A 20,916-nucleotide genomic window follows, 5' to 3' on the forward strand; every position below is an offset into this window, starting at 1 on the left:
ATTTATTCTAAATATTTATAACATTAGCAATAATCTGTACAAAAATCTAACCACTCATTAATTTTGCATTTGGTCAAGTAGTCCTAAAAATGCAGTCCGTTTCACAGAAGGTATAATTAAATTATCACTACGTAGAAACTCGCAAACTCGATAAATTTTATCTATAGCTGATACGGTATCTTTGATGTACTGGAGAAAATGAAAAAATGAATAGTTGCATGAAAAGCGATGCATTTTTAAAAGAGTAAATTACTCCAATAACTAAATATCTCAAGATTTCACAAATTATAGGTGAATGGTGTTTGGATTATATAATATTAAGCAAATACATCTTTAGAAAAAAATAATTATGAAGGAAATCATACGAATTACTTTGTGAAAAATGACGTTATTTCATTTTATAAACACTATATGAGACATATCTGGTCTTTCATTTTTGACAAGTTCATTATCAATATCGGTCTACCAGTCGATTATGTATTGCTTTTATCCGATAAGATATCTCTACGTTTTTTGCAACTCCTTGCTTAGCGTCGATAATGTCCATGATTCACAAAATTGATACATGTTGAAAAGAAGATAATGATGCATGCTATCGATTCTTTGTTCAATGTTTGATTATAAAGCAGGAAATAATTCTAAAGTAATCTTGGACAAGTTCCGTGCCGCCACCTATTCAATTAAAGCGACGCTACTGACTACGATCCATCTTTGCCTTCTCTTAAAAGTTACCAATGGCGGCTATTTAAGGTTGTTTGACTAAGAGAAGATCATTTAAAATTATTTCACATCTTGGCAGTTTGCACAAAATTAATAGGTGTAATTAAATCAGTTTCATTCCAATGTGAACAATCAACAGAACATGTCTCTGATAATGGGAAAGGTTCGTCAGATAAACTTAAACTTGACACAATAAGTTTGGCGACTCGCTGGTTACATATTTCAATTTGCCTATTTGTTGACATCTGTTCCTTGAATGCCAAATCTGCGTCTAATATGCAACACAAAATGTATCATTTCTCTTCATCTTGTTACAATGTCGGTATCAGTCTGTATCAAGAAGAGATCTGTAATGCACCGAAATACCTTAGGAAAGCCTTACGCAGAACCTACCATCAAAGTAAATAACCTAACTCTCATGGCAGTGGGCGTGTTCACCGATGAAACGTGCATTAGAACGGCTAAAATAATGTGTGGGCTTTGGCAGACTACGCGGACATTTGTAAGATAGTTAATGAGAATAAGATGGCAGGACATGGTCAATAACACCAAGCTTCTCACACGGGCAGGTATTAAAAGCATCCACACTCTGCTGACCAACTCTTAGTTGAGATGTGCAGTCTACATCAACAAGATGTTAGAAGACCAGTAACGAAGGATGAAGGAGGGTCCTACGAAAGTCTTAAAAAATTCCCTCAAGTCATCTTGAAACACTTCAACATTGCCCTAGACTCTAGGGAGGAGTACGCATATGATCACTCCACCGGGTAGGGCATCATCCATGCTGTCGCTGCAGACTTTGAAGAATTGCCGAGTCCTGCAGATCACGATTCTATAATTTCGTTTTGGGGTTTATTTACTCATTTGTTTTATTGGGGGTATACTGTTGGCATATTAAGGAAATACTGCACTAAACTATACTCTTATCGGTGAAAGTAGATTATATGAAGTTGATGATAGGTTTTGCGAAATTTAAAGAGTCTATGCAATTCAATAATTCATAGAGTTCGATTTCGTATAGTCATTAGAACGTACCCAACTAAACGTATCACCTAGTGTTATTGCGAAACTGTTGTAATATTGGTCTTCAAGAGTAATTTCCCTCAAATTATTAAACATATGAACCTGCATAAATTCGGTACCTTGAAGAAAGGTTAAACAGTTGGTTTTTTTACATAAATCTATTGTTGGAAAATATTTTAGGTGTAATATTGAAATGTGAGTGAAATAACTGAATGCTAAATGTATATTGCATCTACTTATTTCTAAACAGTTCAACGTATTTATCGCTTGTAATGAAACCTATGCAGATAAGAGTAGTTGTAGTATACATTGGGCTATAACAGAGATACTAGCTATTATGCTTTAACGAGAATATATGGAACAGTTATATCTGGTGATCATTCATGAATGTGTTTGAAATTTAGTTTGTGCGTTAAGGTGCGCATATTACACCTACAGACATTGTACAATCGACATGTACGATTATACCTGCTTTACATACGCTTACCTCGAAAAGAGCATTGCATGGTCGCTGTTTTTGACGTTGTCATAAGTCCAGAGTGAAAGATGACGCAGGTACTTTTCAACATCAACTGTGTACTTTCCTTCAACAATCTCCACCATAGAATGATTGTGTCTAAAGTCTTCCATTGTCTTTATAAAACATTAGGAAATAAAATGGAAAAATATAGTAAGTGTGCAACTACAGTTACCATCTATAAGCAAAACAATCAACGAAAGATGTAGTAATTATTTCGATTGGATTTCTAATGTAGTGTTAAAACACGCAAATAGTGACATGGGTGAAATAAGGAAACAAGTGCCATATTTGTTTAAATCTATTTTTATTTAGCAAATTAAAACTTAAAACGACGACGAGAATCATACAGTTTATCTGATAATAGATGGCCCCAGATCAAATGTCACAAGTTCTGGTGTTTTTAGATAGTATGGGGTTAGGACTACGTGCAAGGTTTACTTGCCTCCAGACTTGAAGGATATAACAATGTGCTAAACTATGCACCTTAAAATATGATCATGGAAGCGCTCCAACTTCCAGAGGCAATCTGTCGTTTAGCAAAATCACATATTACACAAATTTTGTTGGCAAAGAATGGCAGGTTAAATTGAATCCAGAGATATAGTAGACCGACAGTCAGTAAAATGAACCAAGCAATGGAGCTAGTTGTTGGTAACTATTTTGCTGCTCTTAACATAGAGACGAGATGTCTGAATTGGTCGGGAAATAAAAATCAATCTCAGCTGAATATATATATATATATATATATATATATATATATATATATATATATATATATATATATATATATATATATATATATACTATTAATATTTAGGCAATATAGAAATGAATGCATTCTTTGAAGTATGTTTAGAAAATCTACACATTCATGCATGCCCATTGGCATTTCAGTACATTCAAAGACGTTGACACTGTGCATTTTCAAACCCTGACTCAGAAACAGTGGCAATTATTAGAGTATTAGAGCAGTTGTAATAAACCATGTACAAGTCTTTGTAACTTGTAAAAAGCACAATATTTTCCTTAGCAAGTAAAATGAATTAATGTAACCGTTAGAAGATTTAGATTGTTGCATCTGATAAATGAGAAGACCTGACTTCTGGATAATTGGAAGGTTCGGTTATATTTGAACGACTCAAAGACGCCTGAATCATGAAACTCCACCCAGACAAAACCTTCAATTGTTGTCATGGAGGATCCCATTAGGCCATACGTTTTCAAACATAATGTATGCAATCGTCAACACTAAAGGATGCGAAAGAATCTATAATTCACAAAATGTTCTTACCTTTAAAATGTAAAATTCATGAAGGGTGACAATGATTTCTATACTAGGATCTTCTATTGTTTTGTATCGCAGATTTACCTACAACCAAAAATATTTCCAATGTTAACATAATGCTTTATATTCATTATGAGATTTCGCATAGAAGAAACAATCATAAAATGAAATATGGGTAGCATACACAATCAAATTATATATGGACAGCTTGTACTATCACAAAATGATATATGTATAAAATAAAAAAATCCTTAATCGATATAGAACAATCATACATTGACACTGCATTCCAGTGCATAATATCATATTTCAAATACAGTTTAGATCTATTACAACCAGAGCAGATAAACAAGGAAACATCATATTCAATGTTTTTCTATCAACGAGAGTTTAATTTAAGGCAATTGCTGAAACGTATCTAAACCGGACACTACTAATAGTATCATTTAGCCACTTCAGATTGATGTGCACGGTGCATGAGATTGGTTTACAAAGGCAACTCGGAAGGGAAGTTTCGATTAAAATACGAAGAGTACAGTCTATCAGGTCAGTTGCATCCAAGTAACTCTAAAATCTTCCCTGTTAGGGCGACGTAACAGAGAATGTACGATCCTGTGGAATCACGCTTCGTTCCATTCCAAGTTGTTTAATGTTTTCCTTTAAACTAATAGGTAACATATAGTTTAAGAGAACATTAAAGTGTTTCTTGGCTACGTATTCATTACTTACACCGTTAATGATGTGTGAGTAAACTTCTCTGATTTTTCTTTCGACTTCACCATCCATTACTAGGGCATTACTTGTTTGCATCATCAGAGACGAATAGCTGAAAACACAGATTATATCGATATGTCAGAAATCTCCCATTCAGTATCCGCGTATCAACATATATATATATATATATATATATATATATATATATATATATATATATATATATATATATATATATATATATATATATATATATAATGTGTCTGTGCATGCTCACGTTTGTACGCCAAAATGGTTACGTCAGAAATTTCTAACCCAGTATCCGAATATGCGCGTATCAACATATATTTACCATCTAATATCTTAATGGGACACTACCTCTTCATATATGTTTGTGTGAAATTAAGGCACGACTGTCTTGTTTTCATGCATGTTGTTAGTTGAACAAAACGTTTCAGTAAGCTTTGTTTGCAAGAATTTCCAGGGGTAGATAAACAAAGGCATGTGCTACTGAATAATATATACATAGTAGACTTGCTTTTGCTTACCTGCACAATGTTTAGCATTAAATTCTTTTTTAGATAATTTATAGTGATAAAGAGAAACCATAAAAAGGAAGTTCAGAAATATAAAAAAAATGCAAGAGACCACAATCACGGTTACACAGTTGGTACCATTGCGAAATTATAGTCAGCTTTGAAATGATTAACCGGGTATCTTTTTTTTTTTTTTGTTTTCTTCTAGCCGCTCTTGACCAGCTGATGTTCTGCTCAATACCAAAGTACTAGCCAATTTCAAAATATATTTACTATTGTTTTTACCAATATTAGCCACTGTGCCCTAGCACTTTGCTTCATTTCGGTTTCCGCAACATGTTCCTTTTCATAATTCATAGATTACACACAGATCATATTTTGCGTATCACATGAAATACGGTTGTTAAATATTTTACCTGTTTTCAAATGCATTATACTAGGTCTGGGCTACTTAGAGGATGACACAGTTACCTGGGATCTGAACTATTAACATATTTGGAACATCATCTCTTTAAGGTCCTTTAAGACAAAAAATCGAGATTGTTGTCTTCAGCTGCACTGCATACAGATTTAATCAGCTTGTTTTGCATCATAGATAATTGTAGGTAGAGTAAATATGTAGTAATGTAGATATTGGGAGCCAGATGTAAGGATGTAGCTACGTAAACAGATAACCAATTGTCTTAAAGATAGAAGATAACACTCACAAGTCCCATATTCCTGAATCGAGCACCACAGCCGTCTCAACATAGTAGACTTGCTTTTGGTTACCTGTGAATAGAACATGAAATAAATAAACATTCACTTTGCATTGTTCCCGCCTCTAAGAGGTATAATTTAGTTTTAAAAAGTGCATGTTTGTTGTATTACTAATTTAGAATGATTCGATGTAGTAGTTTCTATGTGAAGTGTTATATTCTTCCAAACTAAGGTGCATTATGAATACATACGCAAGCAATGTTTAAGAACAATAAAGCAGTGTAATATAACATAAATGAAATCAATTATCAACTGAATTTGGCATTCTCATCCCGGGTTACCTTGCCATCTTTATATATAATAAAAAATATTTTGACATCCGTTAAAACTGTTCTCACCTCTATTATGTAAACTTGATCCTTTTCTGGACACTGGCGTGGAGTTTGGGAAAAGAAACTGCTTTTGTCCGTTTGCAAAACGTCGGAGTAGGCCTTTAACTACTTGTTCTACTTTGGCGGTTGTTGTATCTGCAAGATAAGATAATCTTTATTATGTACGAATATAGTAAAGTGAGAGGGGCTTTATATTCCCGTATTTTGTGACTGAGTTATATCTTCAAAAGCAGCAGAGGGGCTGTACAGACCGAAACTTTTTGCACAATAAACCCCTCCAGGAAGCTATTCCTCGATAGAGGGCTTATTTCGACGAAATAAACCCTTCTATTCAGAATACAGGACAAAAAAAAATGTCCCCCGAAAACTCGAAGAGTTTCCAGGGACAAACTCGTTGAGTTTGCACTGACAACTTGGGTTACTTCAATAAATCTGAAACAGTTTCCGTGGCGGGGTCGTTATTGAAAAATCCATGGGTCGGGTCCATCCCCTCTGCTGCTCTGGGAAATGAGTTTCCAAGGAAAAACATTTTTATGTTGCAAATAGTGTATCAAGTCCAATACGGTATCTTGTTCTGGGATCGTGTAAATTTATTGTCACAAATCCGTGAGGTTTTCTTTGAGCATGACTGAAGAAATTTTTAAATTTATTTAAATCCATATCGCCAACCACACCAGGTTTGATGAATATTTCTCAGTGTATGTGTATCAACTCCATTGAATATCGCAAGGAGATTACAATTATCCCTGATTACTTTAGGAATTTGTGTATAACGCTGAGTAACATAAATCACATCAGTGTTTTTGTGACGTCCCCGGGAAAATATTCTTGCGGGATTTTTTTGCTTGTCCAACATAACATCATCATACACTACTAGGTTGTTAATTGATTCATCAAGATCCTCGACGCTGGGGGCTTCTTCGATATCAGTGATAAATTCAACAACATCCTCACCGTCTTTACTCAGCGCGCTTGCACTCTCATTAAAATCTTTTATAACGTTATAGCATCGTTGATCATCTACAGATGGAGCTATCAAATACAGTTTATCCCATTTCATCCACTTCATTATCAAGTTCAGCAACAGCTGTGTTTTACCTGAACCGGATGGCCCAATTATAATCGCGCGGATAGAGTTTGGTAGCACTGAATTATGCTTAACTGGCTCTTTCTTTTTTGTCGCAGAAAAATCTGTAATTTCCATTTGTATATAAAGAATAATAATTATGGATCTATATTGTGTGAAGTGTAAGGCACGAACCCCTACGAATGATCTAACAACCATTACAACAAAAAATAACAGACAAGCACTTTCTGGTAAGTGTACGCGATGTGGCACAAAAAAATTTAGATTTCAAAAAAAAAGCGAGAATTTAGCGGAGGTGACATTGCAGCCAAACTTGGAAAGCTCCCCGGAACTCCCTGGGCAAAGTATCCCGGAGAAAAACATCTCCCAGGATACAATTACTGCGGTCCAGGGACCCGACTAGATATCAGACTTGATGAACAATCTAAACCAAAACCGGGAGAGTATCCGATAAACGCTATCGACGCAGCGTGTCACATACATGATGTTGCTTATCGAAGTAAAGATCTACAAGACAGGCATATCGCGGATGTGAAATTAATTCATGCACTAAGCGCCATAAAAAATAAATCATTTAAGGAGTCACTCGCTAATTGGTTAGTAAGATCAGCGATGAAATCTAAATTAGTATTAGGCGCTGGATAATTAAATAAAAATGCAAGCGATTTATTATTCCCCAATCGGATACTGGAGAGGTAACTCAGCAATTAATAAACTCGCCAACGCGGCATCAGTAACACGCGAGGTTGCCAAAAATTGGCTATCAAAACAAGCAATATGGCAAATCTACTTACCACCACCTCGACAAATCAACTTTGCACATTTTGATGTTAGTGTGCCCAATGAAGTTCATCAGGCTAACATACTATTCCTGCCTCATGATACTGTCCGTAGAAAAATATACAAATACGCGCTAACAGTAGTTGATGTTGCCAGTAGATACAAAGAAGCAGAACCGTTAGCGACTAAAACAGCGTCCGAAGTCGCCTCTGCGTTTAAACGAATTTATCAACGAGGACCTCTAAACTGGCCACGATTATTACAAGTTGATCCTGGCAAGGAATTTCAGGGCGCGGTGTTATCACTGACAAAGCAGCATAACGTTACCATACGACGAGGACATACTGAAATTCATCGGGATCAGGCAATTGTTGAGCGATTTAATAGAACACTCGCTGAGAGATTATTCGGATACCAGTACGCGAGGGAATTCATTTACGATACGAGATCTCGTGAATGGGTTGCAAGACTGCCAAACGTGATAGCCGCACTGAATAATGAAATTACCAGAACAACAAACATGAGACCTGTAAATGCAATCACAAAAAAATATATACCCCGCGTCAGTGAACGCGGACAACAGCAACAAAATGTTTCAACGCAGCCAGGGACGCTAGCGTCCCCACTGCTGGGTAATGTCACCGTTAGGTATTTATACGAACCAGGCGAACTAGAAGGAGGAAAAAAAAGAGCAACCGATCCCACATGGAGTGTTACTACACATAAGATATCCAGCATAACCAGATCAACTGGGAGAAACGCAATCTACAGATTAGATTCGACTGCTCCTCAACGCGGATTTAAACGCGAGCAACTTCAGGTGATTCCCGAGGATACACAATTACCACCCCGATCACTAAAGTGATCCGCACTGAAGTGATTCAATCATTTAAATAACTGCAGCCACACCTCTGCGTCGGTTACACTCAAGACAGGTCAACATCACATTTTCACGTGTATGACCGCGACTGCTATCTATTCTATCTACGGTGAATTGCCTTGGGTCGTTTTTCGAATACTGCCACAGCAATAAACAATTACAACTCGCACAGTGATTATTCTGCTGTTGTTGTAATTGTATTACAAATTCAACATCCAAACTTTGTTTGGGATCAAACTCTCTACCATTTTTTTTGTCGCTCTGTTTGTAACCGGCTAATTTCTTTCTTATTGTGTCATCAGCGATTGAGCTGTCGTTGACAACATCATCTAATACAATTCTTCGTAACTGACCTATCCTTCTTACTCTTGACACGGCTAAATAAACTAAATTTGACCACTCGATGCGATCATCAACAATCCAAACTGTTGTATCTGAAATAGTTAGTCCCTGCGAACTGTGGATGGTCATAGCGTATCCTAGCGTCCACGGGGATTTGCTCATTTTCAGTGCCTGTTCAACAGCATCAACATCAACTGTGACAATATCATTTAATACTAAATTCTGTTTCTCCGGACCCGACGCAGTCAGGCGCCCTGGAATATCAACATCAATATTCTGCAATCGCGTATCAGCTGGTCTATAACACAACGGCACTGGCAACATGGGAAATTTCTTCTGATGTAACTGAAATAACCGCTGCTGAAGTGTGTCCCTGACTATCTTTCTACTTGCCACAATTAAATCACCTGGTTTCCACGTTTCCCAAAAGTCGCTCAGCGAAGTCTCTGGAATTATTTCACGCATTATCTCACACTGGACTTTATTGGTTTGTAGCCTGATCAGTGCCTTAAACTCTTTCAGCGTTTCATCGAGTGCTCTAACATCGTTAGTTATTTCCTCATAATAATCTACAAAAGTTTTCAGCCACTCGTGTGGAGATTCACCTGTAAATGGGGGTGGTTGACCATGATCGCCGCACATCACCACTGCGGTATTTTTCTTTAGCAGCCAATCCAGAAACTGTTTTAATGTATCCAACGGCACAGTGTCTATCTCATCCCAGATGATTTTCTCGGGAATATATTTCGTTCCCATTCGTTCAGGTGTCCACGTGCCGCCGCTGTATTTGAAAAAACTGTGATACGTGCACGCGTTAACATCCCGTTGTCTCATCTCCCTGGCAAGTCTGTGTGTGGGTGTTAGCACAATCATGTCAGAGTTTCTAAATAATTCAATCGCTCGAGTTGTTTTACCAGAACCACCAGGACCGTTCAGATAAACTGTTTTGTGTCTTGTAACAGGATCGTGCACCGGCGGCAACAACGAAGTTGCCCCCGACGAAACCATCGAAGATATTTCTGCGCTGCGATACTCATCCTCGATTTCAACATCAGCCGATTTACAATATCCGTGTAACATTTCATTCTTTATTCTCCACGAGCCCCACGATGGATCATCCGATATAACATTATCCAACAGCGCTGAGTGTTTTTTATCAATATAAAATGAATCCGTTGCAACTCTCACTGCGGCAACAGGGAATCTATTGATCATCGACAACAAATTTATGGATACATAAGCCAGCATCGAAGATCTCAAATGTATGTACTGAGATGATTCTCCGTCAATATAACTAAAAACAGTCCCTAGTTTTTCCCCGTTTGACAGAAACACATCTTTGCGGTTACAGAACATGTTGTTCGTGGCTGCATCAGCGACAATAAGATCCAATTCAGTCTTGTCCATGATTAATCGACTGTGATGTTGTTTATGATCATACGCTCCACCTTGAGTGAATTTCCCTATTATTCTTCGTCCTAGATCTTTTGCTGTGCTTTCATCATTTCTGAGTTTGCTTTTAAGTACTTCAGGAGCTTTCTTGATGATAGCGTCGATAGAAGTTTCTGGATATTCTCGTGACCAATCTTCGATGACTTCTTCTAACGTAACCGGCGTTGGAGTTGGCAACCAAACTTCGGTTTGACGACAATAACATATAATCGCTTCGCTGACCGTCAGCGACAACAGTATTCGACTGTCAAGCATGTATCGCAATAACACTATCGGTGCCCATCGCTTCTCAACGAAATGTCTGCCAAACCAAACATAACACACAGGATGTAAATCCTTAGCGAATTTAAACGACGACACACAAGCAAATCCGGTCAAGTCAAAATCGGGTAAAACACCGTTGACAGCTACTCTTGTCATGATATTGCCAGCGTGGCCAAACCGTTTAAAATATTCGCTGCATTCTCCACGCCCAAGGAAACTTCCTGGATAACACGCCGTCATGTCCACGGATATAATACCGCGGTGATCATACTGAGTATTCCACAAACCGCCGTGTCCGTATTCGACACAGCTCTGCTGGATATCAGCAAGAAAACTTTTCGGAGTTGGTCTCCATGAATTTCGTTCCCGGGCTACATGCGCGACAACACCCGGGACAGTAAAACAGTGTGTCAGTAACGTATCAGTGTTGCCAGCATGATATTTTTCTGCGAGTTTTTTCATTTCCTGCTGTAACGCCATTGTTCTGTATATTTCCCCGTTGGGTCTCACAAACTGATCATATTCTCCATCTTCGCTACTTCTGAATAACCACACAGACACTGGATCGGTTTTACTTATCTGATAAATAAAATCAAACATGCTCCCAGAATTGCTTTGCAATTCCGGATAATACTTCACAACACGGTCTTGCGGAAATATCCTAACCGAGTCAGTCCAGGCGTGACTGTTATGATCGATAATAGTTATTGGTGTTCCACGGGAATTGTATTTACACTCATACAATACCTCACCGGTTAACGATGAAACCGTTATAGGAAATTTTAGTAATCGCTCTAGCTCAGCAACATCATTTATTGACGCTCCTTTATCCGCTACTCGTGTCGCCCACGCTGTTATTTTAGTTTGTCTTAGCGGTGTTAGGCCGTTTCCTCGCATTGCATTTTTAAAATGTTCCATTACTCGCTCAGCTACACAATTCAACACCGACACCTTCATCGGTTTGAGTTTATCAACGCGTGGTTTCTTCATCGGATAAATTCCATAAACAACTGCGGTCACAGGATACGCTCTGGCATAATATGGTATATCAATCCCAACAAGTACTCCCGGTTTTGAGTCTTTACTTAACAGAACGGTTTTTCCACGAACGCCTCTGGCATCAAGAACAGGGTCTAGTTTGTCTCTGATAATCCACTTTCCCTCGCCGACTCCAACAATAAATTTTATCTGTACGAAATATCTTCTATCGTCGAGATACCCAATTATGTTACGCGCGATTGTATCGTTCATGGTAGCATCAATGATACGGTCACGAGAAATGCTCGCGTTTCCGAGGATAATTTTATACGAAGACCACGTGTGTGCGGCACCATCACGACGAAACTCTTCTTTGGCATTCTTGATAACACCAATTACCTCTGCTAACTCTCTTCGTCGTGGATCAGCGGTTAACCGGTCAAGATCGAATCTAGAACCTGATATGGGTTTTATTCTGGATAGTCTTTCAAAACCCATTATTATAATTAAGACAAATATTTAAATAGACAAATATATTATATGATGAACCAATGCAAGTGGATCAAACTAAATTCATCAGCGCCGTGTAGCAAACCCTGCAGAGGCGAATACTGTGGACAACATGCTCAACAGGTCCGCGGTGGGAGTCTAGGACCGATACCGTGTATCAGATGCGGCATTGGAGTACGAGGAAAAACGCAATTATGTTCAGCGTGTGGTGGAAAACGCTATCGAGAACTAAAACGGTATTATGATAAAAAAAATCCAGACTGTGATAACGCTCTCAAATGCGAGCGTGATTACATAAATAAGTTTTCAGACAAATTATGAATTAGACAATGATTTGCTTATAGTATAATGAATCAAGAATTCGTCCGACATCCAACTATTCCAAATTATGAGGCAAACCGAGATGGCATAGTGAGAAACTACAGGCTGAGGAAACAAGTTGGTACAGTTGATAATGCTGGTTATTTAAGATTTACTGTTAGGAAAGGGAGGTATTTATGTCATCGTTTCGTCTATGAGGTTTTTAACGGAGAGATCCCTAAAGGCCTTGTCATTGATCATATTAACGGGAACAGACTTGATAACAGTATTGAAAACCTTCAAGCGATCACTCAGAGCAAGAATACCATACGAGGAAGAGTTAAATGTAAAACAGCTATAAGAAGAGCAGTGAAATCTGTGAATGTTGAGACTCGTGAAGAAATAATATTTCAATCAATGAGCGCAGCCGGTAGGTATTTCGGTATTTGTCCACCTTCTGTACAGCATGTCGCAGATGGGATCTACAAAACAGCATTTTCAAAGAAGCTCAAACAGAAGATTTCATTCTGTTATATAACTCTTATCGTTGACACAAACGACGATAACTCCTCCGAGAGTGTGTAACGCTTTGCAGAGTTGTCGTTGCTGGTCAGAGGATTTGCTCCCCCTAAGAAAGCCACCTTGATAAAATATTTTATCGAGTTCATAACATGTAATCATTTATTTACCGTAGAATATATATTTTTTTACAAACAATATCCTCGTTTTACTGAATATATCCGACTGTTTTGCTCTTCTGTGCTTGTTATATGACCGCGCTTAAGAAAACATACAATTAAAATATTTTAAACAAGTCCCGCCCACTGCTAGAGCGAATTTCCAACTCGCAAGTAACAGTTGGGTTATATACGAAATCGCTCCCTAAGACCTTTGGGTCGATCGAAAGTCAGCACGCGCAAGCAAAACCATAAATTTAATCCGCCAATGGCGGGTGTCTTTTGTGCACCATCCAATGGTCGATTCAATGGATGGTTTTGCTCTGCTGCTGACCGTAGAAAATGACCCACCTGTGTATGTTTGTGTCGTCATAGGATAAGGTCTTAGGATAAGTTAGGATAAGATTACATGTTCATTGTGCCTTTACTTGCTGTCATACTCGAATCAGAGGTTAAAGGTTGTCTGTTCTGTACCGTCTCTTAGGATAAGATTACATGTTCATTGTACCTTTGCTTGCTGTGATACTCGAATCAGAGGTAAAGGTTGTCTGTTCTGTACCGTCTCTTAGGATAAGATTACATGTTCATTGTACCTTTGCTTGCTGTGATACTCGAATCAGAGGTAAAGGTTGTTTGTGTTGTCAAATAAATGTTTGCCGGGCCTGCTAGAGAACTCGATCCTAGAAGCCAGGGCTGTCTCGTCTTGTAAATAAATGTGCCTCTGAGTCACTTGGCAGTCAGAGGGGTCCGTCCTTAGGATAAGTTACGTGTTATATGTTTGTCCTTGTCAATTCACTAAACACGTCCTCTTGAGCCTATAGAACGTTATTTGACGATCTAGAGGCTCTTGCAGGGGATAAAGTGTTTCGTGTTACATGTTGTATTGTCATGTCGGAAGCAGTCCTCGTGGGGTTCTAGAACGTTATTTGACGATCTAGGCCCTTGCAGGGGATAAATGTTTCCGACTGTCTCGTTTTGTTTTGGAAAGCTAGCGTTTCTCATGCAAAGTGTTTCTATTAAAAATATAAAAATATATAATAATATGAATCACGAAAATATAAATACCATACTTGTTGAAATTAAAGAATTACAACAGCGAGGTTTTAATATTTTACTAGACACTGAAACAATTATGTCAGATTTTGAATCCTTGAATGAGCTATCACGCTTGGGGAAGAACAATCTCCCTGCTCGTTATAGGTTCATTAAGGGTTTGCAAGATCGTGTTTACAGATCACTTGCCGGGATAACTGAAAATCAGGTATCTGAATTTATTCCACTGTGCCGTGCAGTTGAGAAGATTCGTCTTGGATTGTCACAAGAGTATGAGACTCGAAAATTAATTAGCACCAGGGTGAGACGGTTAAAAGGTTATATAAAGAATCTAGACACGGAAATGCCTTGCATTTCTGACAAAAATACTAGTGTTTCTGACTACGAGGCCGACAAGGAAGTATAAACCGCATAGCGTGTGACTCACAGCACAAAGTGAAAGTAGAACCTGAGAACGCTAGCGCCCCCCCCCCCCCCGCTTGGAGTGTAAAGCACATTTCCACGGGTAAAAAAAAAAGTGTATTATTTTTTTTGCCCTTGGAAACTCAAAGAGTTTCTCAAGTGAAGGGCGCTTTCAGATTTTCAGGATTTGCTTAAGCGTTTCAACATCAATACAGGAATGAGAATAGTTCATAATCTGTTCTCGTTGACACCAAACTATGATCATATGATTTTGCTGTAGCTCTGTTAATTGTGACGGAGTTAACAAGAAGTCTTCGTCACCATACACGTCAATAACTATTTTAACGGGGAAATACTGTTCTGGGAATGTCTGTATTTGAAATGCGGTTTTTATTGCCTCGTAAAGAATTTGCTTATCATGAATATGAACTCGTGCATGAATGTACTCGGGTTGATACATTATACACAACCGTTTTTTTTTAAATGCGTGCTAGCACTTTCAACGATAACTTATGCTGGTTTTGATAGGGTATTTGCACGATAAAATGACGAAAATGGATCAGTGCAGAAAAAAAAACTATTATAAATATTATGGATCCCTTGACTTAGGACTTCACCAGTAAGTTTATACTAACAGTCTCGTCACGCAGGTCCAACAAATTCCCCCTCTGGTCGGTGAGTTTGAAATTTATCGTTGACAACCACGGGTTATGACACCGTAGATAGACCGGATTGATTGGTTCTTGCACAATCAGAAAACCAGGGGGGTCTCTTGGTGTGAACGTATACAGGATAAACCCCTGTTGTGCCGTCGTAGTATCTGATGCGCTGTAACTGCCATCGATGACGTCACATACAAGATTGACCGCAATAACATCTGTGATATTTACGATCCCGGGTGAGATGTGTCTGCCATCGGATGCTGTACTGTTGTCGTGCTTGAGAATAACAGGTTGTGGTTTTATTCGTTCGTACGCGGCAAGAATATCTTCGAAAGATTGATCGATGAGATCAGAGACTGATTTTCTCAGCTCGGGCACGTTATATCCAGGAAATTTAAAATCTGAAATATCATTCACTTGAATACCATATTTAATTGCAAAATCTGCTCTGGCTATCTGTCTATAATTATCATCGATATAGTCTTTAAGATCCAGTAAAGCCTGAATTATTCTTAGATTTATAGTTTCCATGGCCGATGCGAGTTTGTTTAGTTTTTCTATGGTTGTGATAATATTATCACGCGGACTTGTTAAATCAGAAATATAATCTTGGAAATATACTCGCAGGAGTTGTAGCTGTTGTTTATGTACTAGATTGATCGGAATAAATAATTCAGATTCTATATCATCTAGACGGTAAACACGGAGCTCCTGCCCCCCCTTAACACGTGGAGCTTCTATACTCCAAGTATCGGGCATTAAAGTACTTTTTCTTGCTAGTAATTGATCTGCAAGGAGTAAATAATAATTGTACTCGAGGTCGTGTAGTGCTTCTTTATAGGTCATAAAATCCGATTTTTCAGGTTTTGGTGGACGAGGTTTAACCTCGGGGGCCTTTGGCCATCCTAATAATGTTCGGATTGAGCTGTTATAAATATCCACGGCGTATCCTGGCGTTGAGATTTCAATGACCGCAGACAGCGTTGGTTCATGAGCTGTTATAGATATTTTGGCTTCCTTGCCGGTGATTCGTTTTATTTGGCGTTGTATCTCATTATTGATTTCTTCGATCTGATAACTCCCAGTGGGAAGTGTAATTGTATTCCAGTCAAGTTCACCCTGTTCGCCGGAGTCGGCTTTGCTTTTCCCGAACACGAATGAATTATTTGGCTGCAGACCACCAAATGATGCCGACCTAACATTGGGCCAGCTGTGATACACACTGAGCTTTGCTAACGCGATTTCACTCACTGGAATTGGAGTTCGAAAATTAATACCGAATTCTGGTGTCGTCGAGGACACTGAGATCATTGTGGTCCTTACCGGTGTTGTGTTTGTGACTATTTGTTGAAGCAGTTCTATTGACATTATTTATTTGTTTAGTTTTCAAATAGTCATTGTACGCATCTGACATTAGTTTGAATTCAGAATCTGATATCGTAGCGTCGCTACTTTGCACGTCTAACGATGATGATATCAGCGATGATAATTTCTGATATGCGGTCGTGGCTGTATTTAATTTTGTCGTGTAATCGTGTAATTTTGTGTTAGCACATGATGATATTTTTTTTGCTATGATGCCGAAAACTCCAGCTGTTGTTGTGGCCGCGGAAACACAGATCGTGGCGGCGACTGCTGCAGTTACCGGAGTGACCGCTGATAGTATTGCTCCGGCAGATGCAACAACGGCAGATACTGAATAAACCATAATATCCAGCACTGTTATGCGGCGCTTGTATTTTTTTACTTTTTGACTAGTTACTTCGATGACAGTTTTTAACTCAGATTGCCACTCACGGACTTGATTGTATCGATATTGTTGAGCATCTGGCGTCGTTGACATTATTCAATTACGCGGTAACCAATTGAGGCGTTGCAGCGACGAATTCCAAACAAAACCAGTAAGATGTTGCTGTTAAACTATCGTCCTCGGCTTCAAGCATAAATGTTTCCTCGGTTCCGCTGTTTAGTATTACAGTGCAAACCCCGGAATACTTATCGGTGGAATGTCTCCAAGGATATGTTGTGAAGATTTCAAATTTAGCGGCTGAAAACACAGACAACCTGTAAACACCGGTGGCTGTTGCTGTATATTTGATAGTGTTATTTTGTCGTGACCATGTTGCGAATCCCGATGATACCGTGAATACGATGTTGGTGATATGCCCCGGAGTAACTCCAGTGGGAACTTTAATCAAACTGGTTTTGTTAACGATATCAGGAATACCCGATACGATATCCTGCTGTGTTTGTTTGATCGTGTTAATGTCGGTCTTTACATCAGCGAGTTTTACATCGACGACTGGAGGAGTCCCAAAGAACTTATCCACGACCTCATCAGTTTTTACGAAGTTTCTTCGAAATCTTGTAAACGCGCCCACGTGAACATCATGCTCTGCACGCAGCGTATTTAGTTTACCGTTGACGATGTCCACGTATTGTTTGTTTGACGCATCCTGGTCGGATTCGGGATTCGCTAACGCGGTTATTTTGTTGCCGCTCATGCTGAGTTCGCCTGTCATCGTGTCACCGGCTTTTTTCACACATTTATCAACACCTTTATCAATACTGTCTTTGATGCTTGCGATTGATATATTCGAGTTCTTGATCCGGCCGCCATCACTAAATGCAACGAAGTTATCCTTGGTAGCTCCAAGAACTCTGCGAATTATATCATTCCACTTAATGTTGCTCGTTCTTAGTTTTCCTTGCCTGTCTTGGAAAATAGCAACTTCATCTGGGTCAACTCCAGCTATATTCAAAAGATTATCGACTTCATCTTTGGTCGCATATTTTGAGAGATCAGCATCTGTGCTTGGTTTACCTCCTCGTGTGAAAGGTCTTCCGTAAATATCCACCATTATTCTTATTGCTGTTTTTCAAATGCTAGCATTTCTCGATGCGGTATATTCATACACTACTTTATGAGGAGGAGTTGCTGGATTTCTTGAGATTGCATCAAGAACATTTAAAACCTCCCTCCCACAAATGGGCGGATCAATTAATGTTTGTGTTGGTAACGTCGACTGCCACACTGGAACATTAGAAAATCTGCAGACATACTTGAGAAACTCAACTGGCGGTGCTAAACCGTACGAATCAAAATAGATAATTCCACGTGGATCGATCGCGTAAGCAACCCAGTGAGTTCCCGGACCATCTTTGTTGTCGAGATTGATAATGCCAGTTTCTGGATTATTCGGTCGTTGCGGTAATTGATCTCGCATAAATACGCCTCTGAAATGTTTTACACGCAATTTTTTAACAGCATCGAGTAAATCAAAATTGCTCAACGGCGTTAGAATTTTTTTGGATACCATGATGGTGGAGTTCCTGGTAGCCTTAGACCGCGTCCCTTTTTTTTCTTGTATCCTTTTCCCGTTGCCTTTTTTAGTGCCATTCCAGCTGCAGTTCCAACTGCACCGAGTGCTGCGGCTTTTGCTACGGCTGGTGCTGCCGCGGCAATCAACGCCGGTATTGCTGCGAGAAGAGGAAATATTCCACCGGTTTTAGTCATGTCCTTGATAGCTGCAGCAGAGAAATCAAGTCGGACACCGGTTTTTGCTGTTAGTGCCTTATTAAAATGTTTAAGCTGAGTATTAGTCAACGACAATTTGTTTGGACCACCAGTAATCTGATCTCGTTTTAGTGTTATTGATGTCCCGCACGTGCTTGCGTTCTTTGATTGCAATTTCTTCGTTTGACCGGAAGTCAAGGTGACATTAACATGACTGTATGACATTATATCCTAAGTTTGATTTTAATTGCGTTACATATTCTCGATTGGAGCGTCGATGACCCTCATTCGTCCGCCAACACCTTCAAGCAGCATTGCTTTATCGGAGAGTATGACAGCAATCGCTCTGTAACCACCAGCAGGAACACCTACACGAGCTCGGAAATGTAGGTCGACAACAGATTGTTTAACCAGATCAAGATGTTCCAGCGAAAAGTAATAAATCGGATATAAACTCATAAAGTCTCGCTGTGATATTTGCAGGCCAGTGTCTACATTAAGGTCGCGCCCCATAAATGACATCAGACGATGATACGCGCGTGCGACACGATGATGTTCGAAATCTATTAATATATCCTCAGATGGCTCCTGATGCCCATTTATTCTCAACGAAACTTCAGAAACTCCAAGTGTATCAAATACCATTGGATTTCTTTCCTGGCTATCTGTTCTAGCACGGTATTGAAATGCAATGAAAATATGTCGTGGTGCTGATACTCCTTGTTGCGATGATATATGCCATGTAAACAACCCACCATTATCACCCTGAATAACGTCTGTGGTTGTTGTTTTCCAGGATAGCAGTGATTTACCGCCCGTGTCCATGAAAGACAACAGTCGTTGTTCTTCGGTGATTGACGGAGACAACACTGGCATCCACAACCACAGTTTAGTTAGTATTACCTGACCAGGGGCAACAGCAGCATCTCGCCAGATAGCGTCATTATCATCAGGTTTTCGCACAAGTACAACTGTGTGTTTGGCACCGAATATGACCTTGTGGACATCTCTGCAGAATCCAAAGATGTGAGACAATGGAATCACACCTGAGAACTCTTCATCTCCACTTAACATCGATCTACGTGTTGCAAAACCCAAATTAAAATTTTCGTTCATCGATGCAACTGCGTCACCGGCATTATTCATTGTTACATTCATGTTCTCGGGGCTGTCGGTTATATCCTTTGCAAACATCATTGATGGTCCGGCTGATCTGGTGTAATCATCCGAGTATCTCGCCAACCCGAGAATTGTTGTGGCAACGTCGACGTTATCATGAATTGTTTCAATTTCTTTTCCATCTATCATGTAAATAGCGGATTTAAATAACGCCATGATGCCGTTGTTAACAAATCCAACTCGGTCGCCGATTCCGTAGTTAGTGTTATCATTCTTTAAAAGCCTACCTTCAACTTCGATGAAGGCCTCAGCGGGCAAGAAGTATCTACTTGTATCCTGGACCTGTAGTTCAATTCTTCCGCGTTGGTTAGGATCACGTGCTTCATAAGAATAATATTGAAAATCACGTACAGAATCATCTTTAAGTACTGGTTTGGACATATCAAACGCGTCATTGGATTTTCGTGCAAACATTATTATTATTTGTGATGATCTAATTAAAATGTTATCGTCACCGGAAACCACTACCAGCTATCAAATTAGCAGTTACACTATCTTGCAACGCTTTGGAGGTAATTCCTGCTGTTGCGATCTCAGCTAATTTCTGATTTACGGCCTTATTTACTACGCTACTAACATTTGCCGGCATAGCTTCAGTGGATGGTAGTTTTACTGGCACCAACCTCTCGACTGGGTTTTTTTTTCGTATCAGCTGTGCTAGTCGATCCTTGATTGATTGAAATGCTTTCCCGGCAAGACTACCAACAGTGCCAATGGCTTTATCCTTGACAACATCAGCGGCTTTCATCGCGAATTGTTTTGCTAACGGTCCAGCTTTCGGAGCGATTCTTGTGACTAAATCCCTAACAACATCACCGACTCCATCTCCGTAAACAACCTCGTATACTGGTAATCGTGAGTTTACTACTCTGACACTTCTTGGTCTGCGAAAAGAATCGTGTAGTATCATTTTATTTAATTATTGTTTATCTAACTGAATTTGC

At 39.1% G+C, this 20,916-nt stretch overlaps 1 protein-coding gene across 1 annotated transcript in view; it reads right to left on the reverse strand.

Moving 5' to 3' along the window:
- Positions 1 to 2,226: 2,226 nt before the first annotated feature.
- LOC149804356 (uncharacterized) overlaps positions 2,227 to 20,916 on the reverse strand; it is a 34,075-nt gene continuing 15,385 nt past the window's right edge. Inside the window, exons 4-8 of the mRNA XM_089932238.1 lie at positions 5,896 to 6,024; positions 5,506 to 5,569; positions 4,278 to 4,374; positions 3,555 to 3,632; positions 2,227 to 2,376 (exon numbers count right to left, since the gene is read on the reverse strand). Coding sequence (XP_089788364.1) covers positions 2,227 to 2,376; positions 3,555 to 3,632; positions 4,278 to 4,374; positions 5,506 to 5,569; positions 5,896 to 6,024 — 518 coding nt within the window. The remainder of the gene's footprint in view (positions 2,377 to 3,554; positions 3,633 to 4,277; positions 4,375 to 5,505; positions 5,570 to 5,895; positions 6,025 to 20,916) is intronic.

Source organism: Sinohyriopsis cumingii, chromosome 2 (genome assembly GCF_028554795.1).
Source record: "Sinohyriopsis cumingii isolate HCF-2022 chromosome 2, ASM2855479v2, whole genome shotgun sequence".
Classification (NCBI taxonomy): domain Eukaryota; kingdom Metazoa; phylum Mollusca; class Bivalvia; order Unionida; family Unionidae; genus Sinohyriopsis; species Sinohyriopsis cumingii.